The sequence below is a fragment of the Lampetra fluviatilis genome, chromosome 4 (assembly GCF_964198595.1).
Source record: "Lampetra fluviatilis chromosome 4, kcLamFluv1.1, whole genome shotgun sequence".
Lineage (NCBI taxonomy): Eukaryota > Metazoa > Chordata > Hyperoartia > Petromyzontiformes > Petromyzontidae > Lampetra > Lampetra fluviatilis.
Genome location: NC_136278.1, coordinates 5239670 through 5265708, shown reverse-complemented (window position 1 = coordinate 5265708; position 26039 = coordinate 5239670). Strand labels below are relative to the sequence as shown.

Here is a 26039-nt window from a genome sequence, read left to right as displayed (position 1 = left end):
CATTGTTCCAGAGCGTGTGGTGTCACGCTAGCAGATGCAATAACCATGACGAAAAAGTGACAAAGCCACTATTTGTCTCATGCCTATTGTCGGGTTTTTTTTTCTCCAGAGCATGGGATTATGTTTAGCACATAGTACTGTATTTTTTTTTTCTTAAAAACTGACATTAATTTTTTTCTTTAAAAAAAATAAAAAAATTCTTTAAAATAATTAATGTCATTTCCATGTAAAGCAGATCTTTAACAGCATGTAATTGTGCCGTAAAGGGCCATCGTCCGAAACGTCGCCTATTATATTATTCCTGTTAAGACAGCGGTGTTGGCGAATCTGTTGGGTTTGTTTTTGCTATTTGTACTTGTGCAACACTGCCAATGCAGTATCGGTAAATACTCGGTTTAACAAATGTGTCGTGTGATTCTATTCCATTCTTGTTAATGTCCATTTGTTCAGAAGCTATGTGTCAACGTCGTGGTCTGCTGTGACGGTTCCACCTGAAGACGTAAGCTTGTGTTGCCTCCGAAACGTCGTGATTTTTATTTTATTTATTATTTTACTTTTATTAATTTAATTTTTTTACCTACGTGACTTTACCGAAAAAACCTAAGAATATGAATCCTTGCAGTCACGAAAGCTTCAAATCTAGAATTAAGGTTTGAGGATTTCGTGTTGTTTCGCCACTCTGACGTTGACATCCACAATCGCCGTGGCTTTAAGTTTACATTTCTGCAGGACATGTGTACATCGGTCTGCTGATGTTCTGATACGCTCGATGATTCACCAGAATTTCCGAGGAGGAATGTCAAAGACAGAAGGTGCAATGCTTCGTTCTCGAATGAGGTGTTTATTCTGTACGCCAACGTTGTTTTGCGTTGCCAGGGTCAACGTGTTGTGTCATTGTTCCAAACATTCAGGGGACTGTTGAATATGCAGCAGTGTAGCTCCGATGCATTTTCTCAAAAGCAGCTAGAAGATTTGAATTATATATTTTTAAAAACACTGCACTTAATTTTGTTTTGTTCGGACTCAAAAGTCTGCAGTAGGTGGTGGAGTCAGCTAGGAGGCTCAGTCGGTGTCTCCACGTGTGATGGTGAGTAGTGTAGTCATTACTGGGAGGCTGTAGGTGTCTCCACGTGTTGTGGTGAGTGGTGGAGTCATTACTGGGATGGTCTGTAGGGGGCTCCACGTGTGGTGGTGAGTGGTGGAGTCATTACTGGAATGGTCTGTAGGGGGCGCCACGTGTGATAGTGAGTAGTGGAGTCATTACTGGGATGGTCTGTAGGGGGCTCCACGTGTGATGGTGAGTGGTGGAGTGATTACTGGGAGGCTCTGTAGGGGGCTCCACGTGTGATGGTGAGTGGTGGAGTCATTACTGGGATGGTCTGTAGGGGGCTCTACGTGTGGTGGTGAGTGATGGAGTCATTACTGGGATGGTCTGTAGGGGGCTCTACGTGTGATGGTGGGTGGTGGATTCATTACTGGGAGGCTCTGTAGGTGTCTCCACGTGTGATGGTGGGTGATGGAGTCATTACTGGGATGGTCTGTAGGGGGCTCCACGTGTGATGGTGACTGGTGGAGTGATTACTGGGATGGTTTGTAGGGGGCTCCACGTGTGGTGGGTGGGTGGTGGAGTGATTACTGGGATGGTTTGTAGGGGGCTCCACGTGTGATGGTGACTGGTGGAGTGATTACTGGGATGGTCTGTAGGTGTCTCCACGTGTGATGGTGACTGGTGGAGTGATTACTGGGATGGTTTGTAGGGGGCTCCACGTGTGGTGGGTGGGTGGTGGAGTCATTACTGGAGGCTTAGTAGGTGTCTCCACGTGTGATGGTGAGTGGTGGAGTCATGCCTTAGAGGCTCTGTAGGTGTCTCCACGTGTGATGGTGGGTGGTGGAGTCATTACAGGGATGGTCTGTAGGTGTCTCCACGTGTGATGGGTAGGTGGTGGAGTGATTATTGGGAGGCTTAGTAGGTGTCTCCACGTGTGATGGTGAGTGGTGGAGTCATTACTGGGATGGTCTGTAGGGGGCTCCACGTGTGATGGTGAGTGGTGGAGTCATTACTGGGATGGTCTGTAGGGGGCTCTACGTGTGATGGTGAGTGGTGGAGTCATTACTGGGATGGTCTGTAGGGGGCTCCACGTGTGATGGTGAGTGGTGGAGTCATTACTGGGATGGTCTGTAGGGGGCTCCACGTGTGATGGTGGGTGGTGGAGTGATTACTGGGATGGTCTGTAGGGGGCTCCACGTGTTGTGGTGAGTGGTGGAGTCATTACTGGGATGGTCTGTAGGGGGCTCCACGTGTGATGGTGAGTGGTGGATTCATTACTGGGAGGCTCTGTAGGTGTCTCCACGTGTGATGGTGGGTGATGGAGTCATTACTGGGATGGTCTGTAGGGGGCTCCACGTGTGATGGTGAGTGGTGGATTCATTACTGGGAGGCTCTGTAGGTGTCTCCACGTGTGATGGTGGGTGATGGAGTCATTACTGGGATGGTCTGTAGGGGGCTCCACGTGTGATGGTGACTGGTGGAGTGATTACTGGGATGGTTTGTAGGGGCGTCCACGTGTGGTGGGTGGGTGGTGGAGTCATTACTGGGATGGTCTGTAGGTGTCTCCACGTGTGATGGTGGGTGATGGAGTCATTACTGGGATGGTCTGTAGGGGGCTCCACGTGTGATGGTGACTGGTGGAGTGATTACTGGGATGGTTTGTAGGGGGCTCCACGTGTGGTGGGTGGGTGGTGGAGTGATTACTGGGATGGTTTGTAGGGGGCTCCACGTGTGGTGGGTGGGTGGTGGAGTCATTACTGGAGGCTTAGTAGGTGTCTCCACGTGTGATGGTGGGTGGTGGAGTCATTACAGGGATGGTCTGTAGGTGTCTCCACGTGGGGTGGTGGGTGGTGGAGTGATTACTGGGAGGCTCTGTAGGTGGCTCCACGTGTGATGGTGAGTGGTGGAGTCATTACTGGGAGGCTCTGTAGGGGGCTCTACGTGTGTGCCCAGAGCCAAATGTAACCCAGCATTGGGGCTTCGCGTCATAGCGGGTCAGAGGTAAGAATCCCAAACGCATCGCCACCTCTCACACAACGCAACACACACCAAATGGTAACAATTGCAACCTCTCGCGTGTCAAGATGAATACGAGTCCAATTAATCCGGTGAAAGTTAAATTTCGATTTAAAGCTTTCGTGACTGCAGGGATTCATCTTCTTGGTTCTTTCGGTAAAGTCACGTAGAAGGGAAATAATACAATAATAAAAATAAAACATAATAAAATAATTCTCACGACGTTTCGGCCACAACGCAAGCAGCCGTACTCAGGTGAAGAACAGGTCTGTCTACCGGTGAAAGTTGTAACGCCAGTGGGCGGAGTCGGGCGGGGGTGGGCGGAGTCGGGCGGGGGTGGGCGGAGTCGGGTGGGGTGGGCGGAGTCTGACGGGGTGGGCGGAGTCGGGCGGGGGTGGGCGGAGTCGGGCGGGGGTGGGCGGAGTCGGGTGGGGTGGGCGGAGTCTGACGGGGTGGGCGGAGTCGGGCGGGGGTGGGCGGAGTCGGGCGGGGGTGGGCGGAGTCGGGTGGGGTGGGCGGAGTCTGACGGGGTGGGCGGAGTCGGGGGGGGGCGGAGTCGGAGGGGGGTGGGCGGAGTCTGGTGGGGTGGGCGGAGTCTGGTGGGGTGGGCGGAGTCTGTGGGGGTGGGCGGGTCACTTTCTCGTGTCACTCCTCCCACTACCACCGCAACTTGGTGACGCAGTAGCGGCGACTTCGTCAAATTGTGCTGCGCGTCAAGTGTTCGCCAACTTGACAAGTCCGACGATTATGGCAGCGGCGAGAAGAAACGCAAAGGTCGTCATCGTCGGCTGCGGCATCGCCGGCATCGCCGCGGCCGAGAAGTTGCTGAGATTCGGCTTCACGGACCTCATCATCGTTGAGGCCACGGGTCGTGCTGGAGGTCGCATTCACAGCACCAACTTTGGTAACAGTTCGTTCACGTGCACACCCCACCCCCCACACACACTCACACGCATGATGTATATATTCTTTCGGTAAAGTCACATAGGTAGAAAAATAAAATAAACAATATATCACGACGTCTTCAGGTGGAAACAATAATCGAGCAGTTGAACTGCTGAACCAGGAAGAAGACAGCATAATGCCATGTTGACCCGCGGATCATTGGTCATCTATTTTAAACTACAAATTCAACGAAACTTTTATTTAAAACATTTTTTACACCAGGTAAGACCCACAGAGTTTACAGTACTGTATAGGTTTTTTTTTGCAGAAGCGACCTGGTCATACAATGACAGCTTTAACGAAGTGGCTTATCGTGTGTGGATATGTATAACAAGCGGCTAAATACTCTGATGATGTGTCTCAATGTGGAGGCGGGAGGGGGGAGAAACAAACCGAGAGGACCTGGAGAAAAATCCACGCGACCACGGGGAGAGAGAGACACGCAAACTCCCAAATATACAGCAGCAGGCACCAGGGTCGGCATTAAACCCACGACCACCTGTATACCAGGCGAGGTAGTCAATACTCTTAGGTTTTTGTTCGGTAAAGTCACGTAGGTAAAAAATAATAAAATAGTAATGAATGAAAATAAATCATGTATTATTTTATAATTAAAAAGAATAATATAATAAATGAAAATGAATCATATTAGTTTATTATAAAAAAATATATAATAAACGAAAGTAAATAATGTATTATTAGCTTATTATTAAAAATAATAAAATAATAATAAATGAAAAGAAATAATGTATTCTTTTTTTATTATTTAAAATAATAAAATAATAATAAATGAAAATGCATCATTATTTTAATTTTATTTTCCTTCGTGACTTTACCGAAAAAAACCTAAGTATGAATCCTTGCAGTCACGAATGCTTTAAATCGAGAGGTAGTCAATATTTCGCCGCCGTTACTTATAGGACCAGTATTGTAATGGTTTAAAAAATCGGTCAAATGTGCATTAAGGGGGAAAAACATGCTTAAGTGGAGGCGTTAATTGATGGGAGGTACTGCGGTGTAGTAATTCTAACTCGCAATTAGAACAAATTAAACCGGATTTCTTCCAATCTCAGATGATCGGGTTTAATATAAAAAGACAATTAAACCCGATTGTAAAAAACCCGACTGTGCCACCCTTGGGGAAATAAAGCTGTGGTCTCGTGCTAGCTTGCTAGCGTCTGACCCACCTGCCCACCCACCCCCCTCCAATTCTGTTGCCCCGAAGTTACAGAAGTTTTGGCAAATTTGTCCTCGCCACACACCGGATTATAAGACGCACCGCACCCGACTTTGGATTAAAAATACAGGGGGGGGTGGATGCGCCTTATTGTCTGGAGAATACGTCTCAAAATTCGAAGAATGTTACGTTAAAGTGTTGTGTGTTATGCGTTCATGAGTTAAATTTTTATTTAAAGCTTTCGTGACTGCAGGGATTAATATTCTTGGTTCTTTCGGTAAAGTCACGTAGAAGGGAAATAATAAAATAATAAAAATATAAAACAACATTCTCACGACGTTTCGACTGCAACACAAGCAATCGTCATCAGGTGTGAAAAATAATTATGGCTGTGTTTTTCACACATGATGATGATTTCTTGTGTTGCAGTTGAAACGTCGTAAGAATTTTATTGTTTTATTTTTTTATTTTATTGTTTTTTATTTTATTTATTTTATTGTTTACCTTCTACGTGAATTTACCGAAAGAACCAAGAATACGTTCATAAATTGTTTTTGTTACCGTGTATGGACAATGCATTATATCATTTTATACAATGTTTTAAAATGAGTTGTTCTGAAAGCAGTTGGATTGACTTTTGTATATATCCCCAAGCTTGATAGAGCATACGTTACATTTGTCACGCTGTCAATCACAAACTTTCATCAAGACTGCCCGCAAAATTAACATTGCCATTAATTTATCTACACATACTGTGGGATAAACGTTTATATAGTACCTGTACACGTACATTTATTGTAAAAGTATTAGATACAAGTAATGATGTCCGATATTTTTATCAATTGTTTTGTGTGTATGGACGTTATATGATGACATTTTAGTGATTGATTGAACAATTTATCTTAAGATATTTTTAATCAGTGCAATTAATTCGTAAAGTGTTACTCATTAGATGGGGAAAATAACTATGACATTGCACTGAGCCTATGGAAAGAAATATACATTTATGTTTGTTTTTGATATCGGCATAATATAAAGATACTGCCAAATCTTTAAAGCTAAGCTGGTTTGAGCAAGTATAATTGCTTGGATGAATATCCACCATGGGTGACAAGTTGTTTTAGGCTGCTGGACAACACAGCAGAGAATAATGCAGCAACACATTCCTGCGGAGGGAGCTGGTAGGAACGTTGGGTTGCTCGGTCAATGGCCAGGGTCAACGGCGGCGTGGTGTATTCCGCAAATATGTCCGACTGTGAGGGCGGGCACAAGCCGACGTGAGTAGGTTAAACGTTGAGCTTTATAAGGGCACCACGGGGTGACCAGCCCCTCCCCACCCAGCCCCACCCCTCCCACCCCCCACCCAGCCCCACCCTCCCCACCCAGCCCCTCCCCACCCTCCCCTCCCCACCCAGCCCCACCTTCCCCACCCAGCCCCTCCCCACCCTCCCCTCCCCACCCAGCCCCTCCCTGTACGACGGACGGACACAATAATCCCATGTGGGCTGGTGTAACACGAAGGTTCCTACCAGTAAAATCCACTATAGTATATACAATGTACAGTACTACGACATTCATATATACTGCACGCATCTATGAACTTCGCCTTCACCAACACTAAGTGACCAGCGGATTGACAAAGTGGCCGTGCATTTACCAAACTGATTTAATGAATGTGAATAATCAGGAAGCGATCTGTACATGTTCAGTAATGTGCACTTGGAATTCTAAATCATGGGCCAATACTGCACTCCTTGTGTGCACACACAAGTGTGAGGAAGCTTTCATACAAAAGTCTAAATTATAATGATTAAGGTCAAATATCAATTACGTACACGGTAATGTTCATCCATCTCTTCCCTCTGTTCCAGGCCCAGTATTGGCCTGGGGTTAACCTCTTTCCTGCCTTAGACCCCAGGTGTAGTATCTCTTTAGACGTTGGTATTTTGTGTGCCCTGTTTTTTTATTCTCATTTTCTCTGTTTGGATGTATTGGACTGTGTTAACAGAGTAGCTAATGTATGCTTATAAATTCAAATGCAATGTGCACCAATGCATTCAACTCCATCTTTTCAAGGTTGATCATAACGTACCGTACAAACAGTACCGATGGTGTTTGAATATAAATTGAGTTTACAGACATTGAAAGTTATTTCCTGAAATGATCTAAATCAGCATACACGAATGCAAATACTGTACTTTAAAATCAAATCCAAGTAGATTTTTAAATAAGGTAGAGTTTTCTGTCTTGATTTGAAGTTTTCGTGACTGCAGGAATCCATACTCTTTGGTTCTTTCGGTAAAGTCACGTAGTGTGAAATGTAGTTGGCTGTATGCCAGTTCAAATGCATTGAAATGTCCTCTTGCACTTGTGTACCAAGTTCACTGATTTAGTGCATCAATAATCTAATCTCTCACCAAAGGTTAGGAGCAGTTCCCCAGGTCTCACAACACATTGGTTGCAGATAACATGTTTTAATTGCATCTTGTGATGCAGTGGGTGAACTGTTGGTTGTTTGTAAGTTACAACATGCAGCCAAATATGTCTACAAGAATCCCAGTAAAGATAGATGAGGCTGAGTAAAACATTTACTAATTAAAATAATTGCTTGACATCTGAGCATCTGTTTCACAAACCTGCATGTGTTGCCATTTCCAAAGCGGAATATTAACACGCACAGGCACAAGAGGGTTTTTGAGAATACAGTGCATCCATGAAGGTCTTGGTTTGTCTTTGGCACAGTTCAATTTGATATATTACTGACATTCAACAAATACTATATGACCATGCCTCAGACCAAATCGCCTGGAATGCACCCAATTTCATCAGATCTCGTAAGTTAAGTAAGGTTGAACCTAGTACTTCGACAAGAGACGACCATGCCTTACAGATGCTATAGGCTGCTGAGCTACTTAGTGTGCAGAAGAGGACAGTACAGACCAATTTATTGTTGTACTATACCTCAGTGGAACTTCAATGATTCCCATCTGCATCAACACAAATACCAGTGTGGTGAAGTATGGTCAAATAACTCCCATGATCCACATGAAATGGAGATGCCATCATCCAGAAATGGATGGAAAAAAGGCCTGAACTTGCAAAACCATACCTTCAGCACATTTGCTAAACATACTTCTAGTGTTTGCCAGTTTAACAGAAAATGATCAAAGTCCAGGTTATGCCCATATTATCACTTGGATGTGATATGTAACAGTGGTGTACAAACAAGTAGTGTTGAATACTAACAGCTCGTTGTTATTTGCATGTGCAGGCAAAGGCATTTTTGAGATCGGTGCAAACTGGATTCATGGTCCCTGCATGGAAAATGCTGTATTCCGTGTGGCCAAGAACCATGGACTTCTGGACCAGAATGCCCTGCTGGAAGAGAATCAGCTCGTGGTGGTTGAGGGAAGGCCTCCACCTGGCGAGAGCGAGTTTCGCCTTCCAGGGGGTCAGCAACTTGATGAGAAGATGATTGAGAGCTGCGAATCCCTTTACGCTGAAATCCTGCAACGCAGCAAGGCTTTCTTCCAGAGCGGAGAGCCTTTCCCCAAAGGCATTAAAAGCATAGGGGGTTTTGTAAAAGCAGAGGTAGGGTATATACCACATATATATGTGAATGACACAAACGCATTTTGAGAGTTGTAATATCAAAAGTGGGCCTAGGCATGCACACACAGTAATGTATTTTTCAATAAAACATTTTTCTGCTCACTCACTTTAATGCATTCTATCATAAGCCATTTTTGTATCCACTACTGAATGAGGGCCTCCCTACACCATTATGATTATTCACAGTTAAGGCTACTATTTTGGCAAAGAGGTCAAGGAAATAGTGCATTTTATAAAGTCTGTGAAATATTGGAAATGGCTGTAGAAACACTTTAAATTAGCATGTCCTATATTGATGTTATGTCCTGACCAAGCTCACTTTCCATTAAACATTATTCTCTAGACAGGTGCTTCGAAATAAGTGTTTATCTCACTTTGTTTACTTAAAAAATGTCAGTACCTGTTGGATCACCTTGAACAACATTTGTATGTACTCTATAAGATCTCTTTTACCAGTGGCAAAATATAGTAGTAGGTTTTTAAAGGTGTCAGTTTTGTACCAGTTTAAAAGGGTAAAAACCTACTACAACATTTGTATGTGTTTGTTACGTTGCAGCTCGTTGAAGCATTGAAGAACGAACCGCCAGAGGAGCGAGCCATCAAGTTGGCAGTGATGAGCGAGAAGCTAAAGTTGGAGTGCGGCATCACGGGTTCGCACAGCATGGACGACGTGGACCTGCGGGCGTTCGGAGAGTACCATGTCCTCCCAGGCCTTGACTGCACATTGCCAAGGTTATTTCATTGCATGTGTAATTCAATATTGCTTGTATTAATTTTAAGTTGGCCTACCCAGTCTGTCGGTGCTGGGGGTTGTATGACCATGCTTTACGCTGGTTAGTAGGTCAGTGTGGTTTGGTGGAGGAGGGGACATAACAGAATTGCTGATTAATATATCTTGAAAATAATACGTAGAAATTTTTTTAATCCATTACCGGATGAAACCCTACCCACACCATGTCAGTTGTGAAGGGTCCAAGTTGGTTTCAGATCCACTCGCCACAGAGCTGTGGCCGGAAATAAAACTCGAGTCGCAGAGTTCATATAACGGTATATGCCACTGATACTCCTAAATCTCAAAGTAAGCAACATCAGAAATATAACTTATGAGGAAACGTGTAAGAAATTTCTAAATTTCAGTCAATTATTGCCACCAATTATTTGCACACATTTATTGCTAAACAAATGTATTATTTTCATGAGGTCTTGCTTTATTACGTGGGTAGTTATGGTGATGATCCTAATTTGCATTGTGGTCATTATTGGCAGGGGTTACCAGTCACTGACAGACAAAATGATGAACATGGTGCCTCTGGGATGCATCATGTTAAATACACCTGTGGTCTGCATTCACTGGCAACTGGAGCCCCAGAAGACGGACGGGAATACAAGACATCACTCGGTCTGCGTAGAGTGCGAGGGGGGAGACAAGCTGTACGCCGATCACGTACTAGTCACCATACCTCTAGGTAATTGACACAAGAAAATGTCACCTGTACATTGTAGAGCTGCGACAATTAATCGATTAAGTCCACTGATCGACCTAATTTAATTTATTACGTCTTTAAAATTCGCGCCACGCCACATCCTGCCTCCCGAAGGCAGGAAACCCCCTCCAAGCCACGGCGAGCGTGAGTATTTTTTTCCCCCAACTATTTTCACGTGATCCTATTTGTCGATTTATCGAACCGATAAGAGTAGTCAATTATTTAGAAAATCAGATATGTCGGCTTGAATAAAATGCAATGCAACTTTTGAGTTAAAAAGACACTAGCTTAAACATACCCAATTACATGGATCCACATTTTTCACATACTTGCGTAGTGGGTTCTAACCAGGCACACACCAAGTCTTGGAGGCAACACTTTTATTTACTGACACAACTTGAACCACTAACACAACCAAGAACTACTCAACGTTCCAAGGTTAACTATGTACATTCCGGGCAACTATGTACTACGTAAGGTGGTAGCCACCGTTCCTAACCACCTAACCACTTGAACGGAATCACTATATGGTTGAACCAGAACAGCCGACACGCCGTCTGGTCGTCGTGTGCGGAGACCGAAGAGCGAGGATCGAAGAAGGCGGCTTCATTCCCGGGTCGAACAGCCCCGCTCCCTCTCGGGACTTTGCGGAGGCTCTGGGTCAAAATCACGTGGCCCGCTCACCCCCTTCTGGGGGTCCCCGTGCCCCCTCGTCCGGTCACGTGCTCTCGCGGGTCACGCAGACTGTCATGTCCTGACCCAACCTCCGTGACATCCGGAACCTGCTCTTTAGTGAGCCTCTAGGTGTAGTACACCCACTGGGGCCATAGAACGGCTCATTTATGTCGCTACACTTGTAATAAAACCACACACGCTATCTAAATGAACAATTTCCTCGTGTTGGTACGATTGATTAAATCGGGTAAATAAAAACATTTAAACGATTAATTGGCATTCATTTTAAAATGGTGGGTACCAGGAATTAGTTCTCTAGAATGTGGGAAATGGCTCACCACCCTGGCTTCATCAGCAGCAGCCAAGGTCAATCCACTGCTGTATAAAAAGCTACCTAAACCACCACCATTTCTTGTGCTACTGTGATGCAACAGTCCACCTATCACCTGCACACGAGCTAATTTCACCCCGACTCAAGGCACGTAAAACACACTTTGAACGTTGTGTGCAGTTAAATATTTAAAGCAAACGACATGCAGATTATATGATTCGCTTTCATTAAATTAGTCAAAGCAATAATCGATGTTTTAAGTCAACAGTTGCAATTCTTGTTTTTCTATTGCAGGCTACCTAAAGAAACACCACACCATGCTCTTCAAACCGCAACTTCCTGCTGAGAAAGTCAGAGCTGTTCAGAAACTTGGCTTTTGTACCAACAATAAGATCTTCATGGAATTCGAGAAGCCCTTCTGGAATCCCAGCTGCAAGTTGATTGAGCTGGTGTGGCCAGATGAGTCGCCTTTCAAGAAGAGGAAGGAAGCCTTTCGGGCCGAGTGGCAGCGCAAGATATTTGGCATTCAAGTTCTGCATCCGCCTGAGAGGTCGGTGCCCATTCAGAGGCGATTGAAATTGTTTCATGACAGCTGTTTATGCAGTCTTCTAAATGTGGCACGTTTCAATTTGTGAAGTTCACTTAATTAGACGTGTTTCCCTGGGCAGGTATTTTACTCCTTGCAACAGATGGCTATCTTCTTTAGCTCCAGCTCATAAACCTTTTCTTGTCTTCCTTTCGCAACCCAACTACCTCGTGACATTAAAAACTGGGTTTTTTTCAGCATGTGCTACTCTGATGGCACCGTGATGCCAAAATTGCTTCTCTTTTTATAGGTTTGGTCACGTTCTGTGTGGATGGATTGCTGGCAAGGAGTCAGAGTTCATGGAAACCCTAACGGAATCTGAAGTGAGGCAGAGGATGCTTGAATTGCTGAGGAACTTCACAGGTGACTGACGTTTACAATCGCACCATCTGAAATGTTTCCATGGACGAGCTCCGATGTGACGTATAAAGTTGACACGATATATGACCCCTTTGGTTATTCACCGACAGGCAATCCCAATATCCCAGCTCCCAAGAGGATGCTGATTTCAAGATGGAACAGTCACCCTTACACACTGGGCTCCTACACCTACACAGCACTTGGTTCCTCCGGTGACGACATTGACAACCTGTCGCAACCTCTGCCCTCCAGTCAGCAGCGTGGTGTACAGGTATAGCACGTGTTCTTTAATTCAGAAGCCTTACCGCACATTACAGTTCAGGGATTTGGCTTTGAAATAGCACCAAATCACTCTCAATGCATTCGATCTCAGCAGGGCTTGAAAGCTAAGCTGGGTTGGGAGGCCTGGCTAGTGCTTTGGTGGGAGACTGCCTATGTGTTCTGAGCTGTGAGAGGTGGCTCAGAAATGGCATAACAGCATGTTTCTTGAATAAATGTGGAGCTTTGAGTCTCACTCCCTCATGCATGGGTTTTCCTGCTGTCACAAACCAAACACTAATTGATGGGATTGTTGAAATATTCCAATGCATGACCCTCCTGAGAAAATAATCTTGAGACTTTGTGAGACTTTCCTAATGGATAAAATGAAGAGCATTATATTATCATACAAATATTGTTTTAAAATAGTCATGCTTATCTGGCAAAAAGGCAGCAAAATCAACATACAAAACATGTGAAAATTGAAACCTTCACTATGCTTGACACTGAATTTGGTCATTGTAAGACGATTAACCATCAAGTTTTTCACATGTTGATATGTGCATAGTTGGTGTTTTTAGATATTTAGCTTTTTTTCACCAGTCATACAGCATAAGATAATTGTGGAAAAAGATAAAACAAATAGTAACACTTGCATTTTTTACTCCTTTTTTATTTTTCCTTTTACCACCATAGATCGTTCATTTACCGTGCTTCTGTTTCACCGAGCTTTCGTAACGACAAAGCAACGCGTTTTGTGCACAATGAATGTACGACACTTATCTGCTTTCTTCTACGTCTCTGCAGCCGCTGCAGGTGATGTTCGCTGGGGAAGCAACGCATCGGCAGTTTTACTCCACCACGCATGGTGCCCTGGAGAGCGGCTGGCGAGAAGCTGATCGACTAATCAAACACTACAGCACCAGCAACAGCAGGCACTTGTCGAATTCGAAACTGTGAGATTTCCTACGCGAAGGTTTTACGCTGAAATATTAATACCCCAGGCAGCGTAAACAAATGTTGTGCATTTTCGGGTTGTGCCGTGCGTTGTTTGGCATTATCCGAAAACGCATCGGAGTGCTGTACAGCATAGATGTGGAAACCTATGCAGTGAGGGTAAAAACTAAAATGCTTATCTCGAAGTGTTTTCGATTTTTGTAAAAAGGATATTCTACAAAATCTTTCCACAATTTTTTGAGAGATTGAAATAGTAATTGAAATAGTAGAAACTATAGTGTGATTAAAACTCTCCATTGCCTCCGTTGTCATTTGCAAGCAAGCAATGGAAATGTTGAAATAAACACGGATTGAATACGCAAATATTATTGCATGCATATACCCATATGGATTCAGTTTCCCATGGCAAATAAATGCATAATATAGGTAAACAAAAGACTGTAGTACACTATGGGCTTCATGTTACACATTGCCTATGTCATGTCAATCCACTGCTGGATGAACGCCTCCCATACCTGCCGCCATCTCCCGCGATCATTGTGTCGTGGCATAGAATAATGGCGTAGCAGCATAGCGCTGGCTGCTAGCAGAGAAGGGGATCTGCGGCTTACGGCAGGCCTGACGTCAGCAGGCCACGTGACACACCAGAGGGGGATCTAGGGGAAAGGTCACAGAAGGGGCGCACCAAGAACTCGCTGGTAGGTTCTAGAAAGGGGGCGTGGCCAGGGGCGGAGCCCGGCCTCGCTGAGAGTAAAAGAAGGGCCCCTGTAGGGGACCTCGGAGCTGTAGTGTGGAGTGGGATCCCCGTGGTGCTGCTGAAGTCTTCGTCACCGTTCTTCTCGTCATCGTCTCCATCTTCACCAACTCGGGGCGTCACCAGTCAGGCAGCCTACCAACTGTCTGAGTAACGTCGCCGACAATAGACGGACGAATTATAAAGTGTTAACTCCGATGGTGCTTGTTAATAAGGAAGTGCCTCCAACTCTTACAGTCTCCGAGTTAGCCGCTACAAATGTAACAGTCCTTCCAGCATCTGCACATTAGCTGATTTTATCGCTCTTATCTAATGTCCTTAATGCCACTAAGGGTGCCCTTTTAAATGTGTGAAATGAGATATGGCATAAAGCGCTTTCAGATGCCCAAGAATAAAGGCTGCTCAATCGTCATCATTCTAACAACGAATGGGTATGATTTACAGGAAATTATGGAAGAATCCAATGCAGAAGGCTGCTAAGTTGGGTTCAAGATATTTGAGTGGATCAAAACTTATTCACGAGAAGAAAATACTGTAACTATTGGGAGGGCACAACGTGAAAATAACCCAGTACAGTAGGTATAGCTAGGACGATTATTGACACTGATCAAAGTAAAACAGTAGAGGTGAGCAGCGAGTGCAGGAGTTGGCACTTTTAGAAAAAAAGGAATGTTATAACAAGCATCAGACATGTGCCAAATAAACAAAAAACATTAAAATTGGTGCATAGCCCGTTGAGAAATTCGTTGTAAAACATTGACACTTGACAAAGAAAATTAAGGAAATCATTAATCTGATGCATATCGTCAAATTACTGATTACAATTTTTGATTTCAACGAGTGTGTAAAGTTCTGATGATTGTGTTGTTTCTGGCATTTTATGATTAAAAAGTCTCCAACAAAATGTTTAATGAAACGTATTTTTTGTCACATCCTTAAAATAAGCACATGTTAGACCACATGCATGCTAAAATCCTTATGATGTTTTCAGCATTTCCTTATACCCTGAGAAAACTTTTATACCCTGAGAAAATTAAATCAAGCAGCAATTATTCTTCACGAAATTACCAACACGTATTTTGCTTCCAATTAATACTTTTAACCAGGTTGAAACACCGCTTTGCCTTAATTAAATTTGTTTGAAATGAGTATTATTTTCAAACATCACGCATTGTTATTTCTCTCTGCTGCTGTCAAGCAGAAGCAGAGTGGTCACAATTCAGTCGCGAAGCACGATAATGCGCAATAATTTTCACGTAAAATGTTTTTAATACACTGCATTTTTGTTCATTTTAAAGCAAAACAACAGCATAAAATATGCCTAATCTGAACAAATAAAATAGTTATTTAATGAAAAAGGCAGCATAAAAAATGTCACATTACACAACAGGTTATTAAAATAAAAAAGGTTAATATTAACCTGTCAAATGAAACAACACATTGTTAATTTGGATAATCTGGATTAAAAAAACGATTAAAATGTCATCATAGAAAAAGATAACTTACACAACAGGTACATTTTACTCCAATATTTATGAGCCTTGGGATGCTGCCCTGGTGTAACGGCTTGCAATCTGGATTTGCAATCCAGAGCTTGCTGGTCAGATCTCCCGGCCTGGCAGTTGAGACAATGGGCGGGATTCTTCAATGCCCCGTGGTCTCTGTCCAGCCAACAGTATAAATAGATGCAGCACAGTCGATCGGCAGGGAGTGTGTGATGGGGTAAAGTGCGGATACGTCCACCTCTTCCAAGACATTTGGCCTGCGTGGACGAGAAGGCCAAATACCGTCTACAAAGGTTATCGAACTCTCTCCAGTAGAAGCTGTAATTTATTATATCTCGCTGAGATGCATATTTGTATTTTTCTGAGATGGCATCAAAAGGCTGGCAAGCGTCCGGCAGACGCATTTTGCTATGTCTGTGGCCAATTTATCAAGACGAGCGAAAAAGTACTCTTTGGAAGCATCTGCTAAGATGTGTGAAGCCGACAAGGCATATTTCGGCATGCCTGTCGGGGATCAGGACAAACCCTTGGGCACCTCATTTCACCTTCGAGCAATGCAAAACAACTCTGGAAGGTAAGGTGGACAATTGTTGCTCGGAATTTTATGTTATAAAATGTATTACAATTTTTTTTAATTGTAAAAGTTTTTAATTTAAAAATGTTTTACAATTTTAAATGTTATTGAAAAAAAGTATCATGAAAAATGTTGCGAGAATCTCTTACACATTAGTCATGGGTGAAATAAATTTATTTTTGTAGGAAGGTACAGAGGGGAAAAGAGGGCCATGAAGTTTGCTATCCGAAAAATTTGGCGGGAACCCGCTGACCACTCAAGCAACTGCTACTTCTGAATGGTGGACCCTTCCAAACGTCGAACTGGCACGAATGCACCTGCTATCACACCTTCATCCATCGCCCCGGTGCCACACTTCCATGAGCTCCCCGTACCCACTCCTCCGGAGAGAGAGCAGTTGTATTTAGAAGAGAGCGGCAAGTCAGAGAGCGAGGAAGACGAATATCCAGATGACAATTTTTGAGGTGGAGCTGAGGAGAGAAACCCAAACTACCCCAACCAAAAAGACATCAACGACTTGATCAGAGACCTTGGTCTCACCAAGTCTAATGCCGAGCTTTTGACTTCAAGGTTCAAGCGGTGGAACTTGTTGGATAAAAGTGTGCAAGTCGCAGATCAGAGGAAGCGTCACCAACTTTTTTGCAGCTTCTTCACCCATCAAGATGGGCTCTGCTTCTGCCACAAATGTGACCAGTCTGTTCGAGGCAATCAGAATCGCCTGTAACCAGAATGAGTGGTGCCTCTTCATTGATAGATCATTCAGAAGCCTTAAAGCCGTGCTGCTCCATAATGGTAATAAGTACCCATCTTTTTTTTGTTTTATTTTATTTTCATTAATTTTGATGTTTTACCTACGTGACTTTACCGAAAAAACCTAAGAATAGAATAAGTACCCATCTCTTCCCCTGGCTCACTCGGTGAACCTCAAAGAGGATTACAACAGCATCAAGACCTTTCTGGACGCCTTAACGTATGATGAGTATGGCTGGGAGGTCATCAAAATGGTGGCATTCCTGATGGGTCTCCAAGGCGGTTTTACCAAGTTTCCCTGCTATATTTGCCTTTGGGACAGCAGGGACACCAAGGCGCACTACCACAGGCAGGACTGGCCACAGCGGACCGAGTTCTCTGTGGGGAGGAACAATGTCAAGTGGGAGCCACTGGTGGACCCCCGGAAGGTGCTGATGCCACCACTGCACATCAAATTGGAACTTATGAAACAATTTGTCAGAGCTGTAGATAAGGAGTCGGCAGCCTTAAAGTACCTTCAAGACTTCTTCCCTAAGCTGTCTGAGGCAAAGGTCAAAGTCGGTGTCTTCGTCGGACCACAGATAAAGAAGATCCTGGAGTGCAATGAAATCCCCAACAAGCTCACTAATAAGGAGAAAGCAGCTTGGAACAGCTTTGTCGCAGTGGTTCGTGGCTTCCTGAGCAATCACAAGGTCGAAAACTATATGGAGCTGGTTGAGACTGGTGAAGAACTACGGCACAATTGGCTGTAGGATGACCATCAAAGTCCATATCCTTGATGCTCATCTTGATAAATTCAGGGAGAACCTGGGAGCTTACTCAGAGGAGCAAGGCGAGCACTTCCACCAGGATATACAGTACTGGACTTTGAACGCCGCTACCAAGGACAGTATAACGAGAACATGATGGGAGGCGACATTTGGGGGCTGATTCATGAAAGTGGTTTACAGTATAATCGTAAATTTCGACAAACTACTCACTTATTAATCTTTTGTAGTCATTTTTGTGTTACTTTAGTAGAAATACATGTTAATTTTGATTCATATGTTTTTTATTTCTGACTTTATGTGAACGAAAAGACACAAATTCGCAAAAGCAAAAGTTTGTGGGGAATTATAGCCATTTTCTATAAGCAATTACGAAATAACACTTACTACCCAGGAACAAAAATAGTGTTACATAGTGTTATAGGTGATTTATGAATAGTACAGTAAAAGTAAAAGCCATGACGCACACTTGACAATCACACTTAATTAGTCAAACTCTCAACACACGATTACAATGACGAAGTGTGATGTCCACGAAATAATAATTGATGTGATCTTACATTAAGATAAATATGTAGAATTATCCATGGTATAAGTGGCATACCATCTGAAAAAAGTACACAAAAAGAGCAGAGAGATGCACGTTTGCATCGACACTGAGAGACAAGAATGAGCAACGTAAATGAACATGGATTAAGAAACACATTATAGACATTTCCTGGAATGCAGGAATCCGTGGCTTCGATCCCAACCCTGACGCCTGTATATCACACCCCGCGATTAGCACGGTTGGTTCCGTACGGCGTGAAAGAAATTCAACATACGTGCAGGTAGGAACACATCACGACTGTAAGGGATGATGGGTGAACCGGTGATGGAATAGCAGCCTGAGGAGAAAATCTGCCTGAGAGTACAATCACTTATTCTTAGGTTTTTTTCGGTAAAGTCACGTAGGTAAAACATTAAAATTAATAAAAGTAAAATAAATAAATAAATCACGTCGTTTCGGAGGCAACACAAGCTTCCGTCTTCAGGTGGAACCGTCACAGCCACGACAGCTGTATCCACCTGGAGACGGAAGCTTGTGTTGCCCCCGAAACGTCGTGATTTTTATTTTATTTTACTTTTATTAATTTTAATGTTTTACCTACGTGACTTTACCGAAAAAACCTAAGAATATGAATCCTTGCAGTCACGAAAGCTTCAAATCTAGAAGTACAATCACTGTTTTGGAATCAGAATCTTTATTTAGACCGTCGGAATCCGATGAGCTTTGAAGTTCATTTTTCACAGATGTCCACTGCTGCAGAAATGCTCCGATGAGGTCAGCTCGTGCGCAGGATAAGAATTGTGCAATGAAAGAACTCTGCGGGATTGCTACAGCATTGGGAGGACTTCGTCTCCAAGCAGATTTACATTGGCCGATAGTGACGGCATCCTTATTGCTCAGTTGTGGTCGCTTCGTGGCCTCGGTGACCTCGTGGGCGTTTTGAGAAACGCGTTCCCAGCACAAGGTGTGCTGGGAACGCGTCGTGGGTCAAGCGAGCTGCCACCGCAGCTTTTAACGTCCACAAACAGTATTTGGTGTGAGGACATTTAGTGCCGATTCCGCTCAAATTGCACCGCCCTTAAAAACTAGTTTTTTTGCTTGTTTAATGGCAGTGTTAATTGACAAAATTTTGTTTTTGTTATTCCTATTATATGTACCGCTGCCAACGCAATAGCACGCATAACATTGTGAGATACGGCTCAGGGAGGCCTTCATCCAGCAACTGATTAATCATGGCTTATGATGATGATGATGAATGACGTGCAGGCAAAATGTTGATATCTAAATGCTATTATATGTTTTGCTATTCCAGCGAATCGCTAAATGTTCAGGAGCTAAATGAAGCCACAATATGGCTTCAGGATAGAGTTGGTGGAGTTTTGCTCATCCCTCCTCTGTTAGAGTGCAGACTGCAGTGGTTTACTATGCGGTCCATAGTTTGGGCTGCATGACCACACTACCACCGGGGCTTGTCTTCGCATATTCAATTTATGGGGGAGATTTGCGCATAGGCCTGTTGATATTCTGACGCGGTCGATGATTACACCAATATCTTCTAGGATTGCCAAAGCCAGGAGGTGCGATATTTGGGTCGCCAATGACGTGTTTAGGGGCCGTCCATAAATGACGTCACGCACCTAGGGGGGGGGGTCAGATTTTTGTGACGATGTATGACGGGGGGGGGGGTTTGAGAAATGTGACGTCACATCAAAATGCTCAACTTTAAATAAAGATATAATTGTTATAACAACGCTAATTGTTATAACACCACTCGTACAACATCAGAGTGCAGCGCCACGTTAAATACGCACTACAATGGCAATAGTTTAAAGCGATTTGAAGAATGTTTTATTTTCAAAATAGAAATGCTTTCTGGGGGAGGGGCAGAGCTTTGTGACGTCATATTTGAGGGGGGTCTGACTTTTTGTGACGCCGAGTGACGAGGGGGGGGGTCAAAAATCGTCCCAAATCGCGTGACGTCATTTATGGACGGCCCCTTATTCTGTGTATCTGCATTGTTCCACTGTTCGCCAGCACCATTGTTGTTATTGTTCCATACTCAGTGAACTGATCAATATGCAGCAGTTTAACTTCAAGGCACATTCTTATAAGCAGTCAGAAGATTTGCATTGTATTAAAAGACACTATCTACTTTATTTTTGATGTTCAGATTCAACGATTCAAACAATCATATCAGGACACTTTGGTTTACATTTTTAATTTAAAATACAGCCTCCCAGTTCTCATAAAATATTTAGTGCAGGCTGTGAATAAATGACAAGACTGCAATGTTAATCAAATAATCAAATCAAATCAAAATTGTAAAACTGACAGTTGTGTGTATTAAAAAAAAAAGAAACAACGTTGAGTAAACGATTAAGTCGGTTTAAAAATGTGCAGTGGTAATTATTACAGTTTCCTATCGCTGCAGCAGTATGGGGGCACCACTAAAAAGAGTATGTATAAATGCACATAATGTACAATTGTATTAAAATTATTGTAAATGTACAATTTCACCCTTACCAAATAAAAATATATATACCACTAAATTGGATATTTTTTTTTACTTGGTGCACATGATATACAGTAATTGCAGGATGTAATTGAACCTACCCGTGACACCATAGAACAACAATTTAATGTGTACAACTGCTTACGGTGCCATTAGATTTTACCATTAAGGAAACACAAGGGTGCAAGCAATTTTACCAACACATTAATTAGGGCCATTATTATTTTTTCTTAAAAAATATGAAATAATATAAAAACAAAATTCACTGCAGCTTAAACAAAAGCAAATGCAAGACATTCTTGAAAAAAAAAATGAATGTCTATTAAAGATAGTATTATTGTGCAATCTTGTAAATAAAAAGTGTACTGTATATGCGATATATCATAGTACCTGAGTAAAAAAAAAACCCAACATAATACAAAATATCAGGAAATTAATCAAATAAAAAAACATCGTAGCACTCCGTTGACAATGCGTTGAAGTAGACATGTTGATGAGTGCCATAACTTGGCACTTCCGAAGTGCACGGTCACCATTACCGTATGACGTCATTCACAGGATCTCAATGATTAGAATGCGAGAAACCGTATATATATAAAAACAAATCAAAACAGAAAATGTTCATATTCACAAGTCCTTGTGGAACTTTTTAAATAGTGCAAATCGTATTGGATCTGTTTTACTGCCGGACTGTGGATTCTTGCTATTTACGGAGCAAGTAAGGTGGCACATTGGGTTTCGGAGACTTGGCCTTGTCGGGTTTTCCTGGAGCCGGCCTGAAAAAACGAGAACACAGGAATCAAAACCCTCGCTAAATGGAAATACTATGCCCTAAAAATAGCCGTTAATATGTAGGTTTGCACGGTTTGTGCTGTGCTGGCTCTGTGATGTGTTATCAGGTTGTCGTCCTGCACGATATTTGGTGTAATGCCTGATGTTTTGTTCCAGGTGGCTCAGCCGCAGAGCGAGTGGTTTGCAATCCTAGATTTGAAGTTTTCGTGACTGCAAGGATTCATACTCTTTGTTTTTTTCGGTAAAGTCACGTAGGTAAAAAATTAAAATAAATTAAATCACGACGTTTCGGGTGCAACACAAGCATCCTTCTTCAGGTGGGGACAACTTAGCGAAAGCACACTTAATCGAAAGCACACTTAGGCTTTGCCAGCATTTGTGTTTTTGACAACAATAGTTTGGCAATGTTCACTTGTGCAGAGTTCAGACAATGGTCAAACGGTGAGACGGTTTAATTGATGAAATTATTTTAGGACCTTGACTATTGTGTTATGTGTATTTTAACATGATTAAATATTTAAACATAATGTTATTAGGTGTGTTGATATTACTGCAATTTTACACGAGGGGTATACTTAAAGAATAGGGATAATTATAGTAATTAAGGCGAGGAATATAGGAAAATTATAATGCAACACATTCTTAAAAGGCAATATCCAATGGGAGCGGTATATTTAAAATCAGCCATGGCATTGTATAAAGAGCACAATTTAGAAAACTACAGGCCAACTCTCATTACATTTCCTCATTCAATATATAACAAGTAATCAAGCATAAACAACTTAAAACACAGACCGTTGGCCAAAACCATTTAGTACTGCATCAGCTGCTATGCAAGATATTGGGCACCCAAGTATATTTTAAGCATTAATAATGCTATGAAACGGGTCCATTGCCCAAAACGTCGTTGATTATGTTTTTTCTTGACAAATGTGTTGAATTGTTTTGTGGATTACTGCCACCGAAGATAATTAATATAAACATTATATAATTGGTGGGACAAATATATATATACTGGAAATATGTACCATTTTTTTAAAATCACATTGGAGTGCTGTGCAATCATCTCCTGGCAAAACCATGTTCAGGACTTAAAATGGCTCAGGACTTAAAAGGAAGTCATCCATGCTGCAGGATTAGCACTCTTAATAAAGACAATGCAAATTACTTTACCAGAAAAGCCTCACACTGGAGGTTATGCATTAGGATGTTTCACTAATACCATTAATATGTGTTTGCCTTGTGGAAACCGAAGCTCCCAGGCATACTAACGCATAACACTCAAAGCTCCGCACAGATTTATTTTATCCGCAGATGGAATACTAAATATAAGATCTTTGATTGGTGTAGACCTACAGGCGGTGTCGGGGCTTTCTCCTACATTAACGTTAGCTGCCCTGCCCATCTCTAAACCTTTATAAACAGCTTGCCTTCAGAGGCTAACCTCCCTGTTCCTGATGACGACCGCTTGTGTTGCGATCGAAACGTCGTGATATTTTTTTCCACTTTATTTTCATTTTTATTCTTTTATTTTTCGATCTACGTGGCTTTACCGAAAGAACCATAGACCATAGAATATACATCAATGATACAATTGATTTATAAATACATTATCCAATTGCTGTAGTGCCATCACCTGGCCACATCAAAAACTGCAGCCCCATCTCGACAAAACCAAAACACCAAGCAAACAACCGTCTAAGTGCGAACCGGGCTCAGTGCTTCTCAGCTTTCGAGGTCAGACAAGTTTCAGCGGATTCAGGGTGATTTGGTCAGGCATAAGCAATACAACTACCCGGCTACCTGTCTGCTTCACATTTAACCAGTGTTAATTAGTCGAGATTGAGTCAAAGTATTCGTCGAGTGTATGGCAACCTTTGGAATTCTAGCCAAGACATAATCAGTGGATTAAATTAAATTTGGTCAAAAATGTCATCCACTTCCAGTTATTAAATGTTCTTTTGGGAACACACATTTTCTCCACCTCCCCCTGACCCCCCCATCCCCCCCAATATCAGGTCAGCCAATCAGTGAATTCAGTACATTTTGACAGATGGCTAATAACCAATGATGGGCTTCCTGGGTGCGCTGCTGTCTCCAATGCTGTGACGAAATTATCTTAAATCTTGATTTGAACCTTTCGTGACTGCAGGAATCCATACTCTTTGCTTCTTTCGGTAAAGTCACGTAGTTAGAAATAAAAGAAAACAAATCACGACGTTTCGATCGCAACACAAGTGCCTGATGGCGACCGCTTGTGTTGCGATCGAAACGTCGTGATTTGTTTAATTTTATTTTAGCTTCTAACTACGTGACTTTACCGAAAGATCCAAAGAGTATAAATTATCTTCGCCTGCATTTTTGTGCAGACTCGTTAATTCATCTGGTCACAGTCAGTCACACCTTTGGCCTCGGGCGAGCCGCAGTCGTAGTCATCGACACGCTTGTTAACTGTTTGTCCGCTCATACTCATCGAAAACATTTTGTCGGTGAATATTTATGACATCAACACAGCATTTCGATTTAAAGCTTTCGTGACTGCAAGGATTCATCTTCTTGGTTCTTTCGGTAAAGTCACGTAGAATGGAAATAAAAAAAACATAATAAAATAATATAATAAAATAAAATATTATAAAATATTATATTATTTTATTATGTTTTTATTTTTTTATTTTTTTATTTCCATTCTACGTGACTTTACCGAAAGAACCAAGAAGATCAACACAGCATTTAACCGATGTCAGCTGCATCAGCTTCAAGCAAACCTGACGGGCCGAGCCTCCGCCGCTGGTGAAAAGCGAGCAGCCAGCGCAGCCATGTTGGGACTCAGGTTCTTGGCCTGGGCTGTGGGCACGGGGGACCGGCATGGGTGTACTGGCAGAGGTTTCCTTGGAGGCAGTGGCTTGGGTGAGCTTTGCGTGACCTGCAAGAGAGATAGGAAGGAGAAATCAAGGGTGAGATTTCATCCGCAAGACTAATGTCATGCTGCATAGATAAAGTTGCGAAACTGAATTCTCTTGCTGATGCCACTGCTGGTGGAAGGACCTCCGCTACAGGAAGCTCTAGAGAGCCCCTATAAAGGATTATTTGGACTAACACTTCCACACTGGCCAAACATCTTAGAAGGTGTGGGGGAGTATCCACACTTCCCCACCACACGTGACCGATCAATCGACAGACTGGTGACCCGCTCTATACTGATGGGTGGACAGAGGCAAGGGAGATGAAAGAAACTTGCACCATTATATAATTTGCCACACCAGCAGTTATATCCAGAGACTTTGGTATTTCAAGTCCAGTGTTCAAAACCATGACACTACGGCAGCATTTAATCATGCTGCTAAGCGATACAATGAGGGATGTTATTTCTATTGGCTTGGGGAGAATTAGAAATGGAAAAGATAACCCTAAAAAGACCTTTTTATAATTTTTTTGTGAGCCTCCCTTGTCATATCGCACTCTCACAGCATGGCAACCAACGGTACACAAAAGAAAGTCATTATGCTATTATCTTCATTCCACTGTAATGTGCAGAGTGAAAATACAAGTTGAGGTTGCTCAAATAAAACACATTTGTTGCTATGGGAATTTTTGTTTTAGAAAGGCCAATCCTTATGACACAGTCTCTTTGCAAAGGGGATCCAATTCCAAGCGATACATGTTCATATTTTCTGGTGCCATTATCATCGGATGCATACTCTTGTTGTACCGTGAATAAAAACTACACTACCATGTGTGACAACCCGACCTGATGTGTGTTTTAATTTTACAGATGAAGTTTTGTAAACCAAAAAAAAATATCGCACAAGAATTAATCTCACCTCCACCAGTCTGGTCTGAGGCCCAGATGGCAGTGGCTTTGCTGGTGGCCTCGGCACTGCAGGAGACGCAACTGCCTGATGATGGTTACCCGTCTTGGCGAGAGGTACGCAGGGCCGAGGAGGCCCTCCCGGACCCTGTGGCCTTGGAGGAGCGTTCGACGCTTGCTTTCTGGCCTGCCCGCTCAAGGGCAAAGGCCCCCTTAAAGCCGGCGGACACGTTCTGGGATTGTTCTCAAGCTGTAGGTTTGTGAATATACACAGTAAACGGGTGACGCAGAGACCACAGTTAATGAAGGTATTGCGTTTGTCAAAGTAGTATCATAAATTGTTCTGTTTAATTTGGTAGGTTTGGGGGGGGGGTTGATTTATTTGACCAGACTGAATTTTTGTTTTCCGTTTAAAGGTAAAGGTGCATCTCTGCAATTGCTTGTGAATGCCACTGCTAGCACAAGGGCCTTGACTATAGGGAGCACGAGACAGCTCCACGAGAGGGCATCTTAACCTATTTTTTTCCATGCTGGCCAGTCACCTTGGAAGAGGTGGGATTACCCACACTTTATCCCAC

General features: G+C 42.9%; 2 protein-coding genes across 5 annotated transcripts in view; one reads left to right on the top strand and one right to left on the bottom strand.

The window, feature by feature from the left end:
* The first annotated feature begins 3741 nt into the window (after positions 1-3741).
* Positions 3742-15084, top strand: PAOX (polyamine oxidase). The gene is made up of 8 exons (XM_078855443.1): positions 3742-3968; positions 8458-8777; positions 9355-9530; positions 10065-10264; positions 11583-11838; positions 12125-12237; positions 12345-12505; positions 13300-15084. Exons 1-8 carry the CDS (start codon positions 3812-3814, stop codon positions 13450-13452), a joined length of 1536 nt encoding a protein of 511 aa, XP_078711569.1. The 5' UTR covers positions 3742-3811; the 3' UTR covers positions 13453-15084.
* Positions 15085-15843: 759 nt separating this feature from the next.
* LOC144931507 (disintegrin and metalloproteinase domain-containing protein 12-like) overlaps positions 15844-26039 on the bottom strand; it is a 162731-nt gene continuing 152535 nt past the window's right edge. For 2 of the 4 annotated variants that reach the window (XM_078855435.1, XM_078855437.1), the window contains 3 exons: positions 25475-25711; positions 24419-24576; positions 15844-15965 (listed from right to left, as the gene is read on the bottom strand). In XM_078855435.1, the coding sequence (XP_078711561.1) occupies positions 15848-15965; positions 24419-24576; positions 25475-25711 (513 nt within the window). In that variant the 3' untranslated portion in view covers positions 15844-15847. Of the gene's footprint in view, positions 15966-20542; positions 21638-24418; positions 24577-25474; positions 25712-26039 lie in introns of those variants that run through there. The other 2 variants (XM_078855436.1, XR_013636574.1) reach the window with 2 other exon arrangements.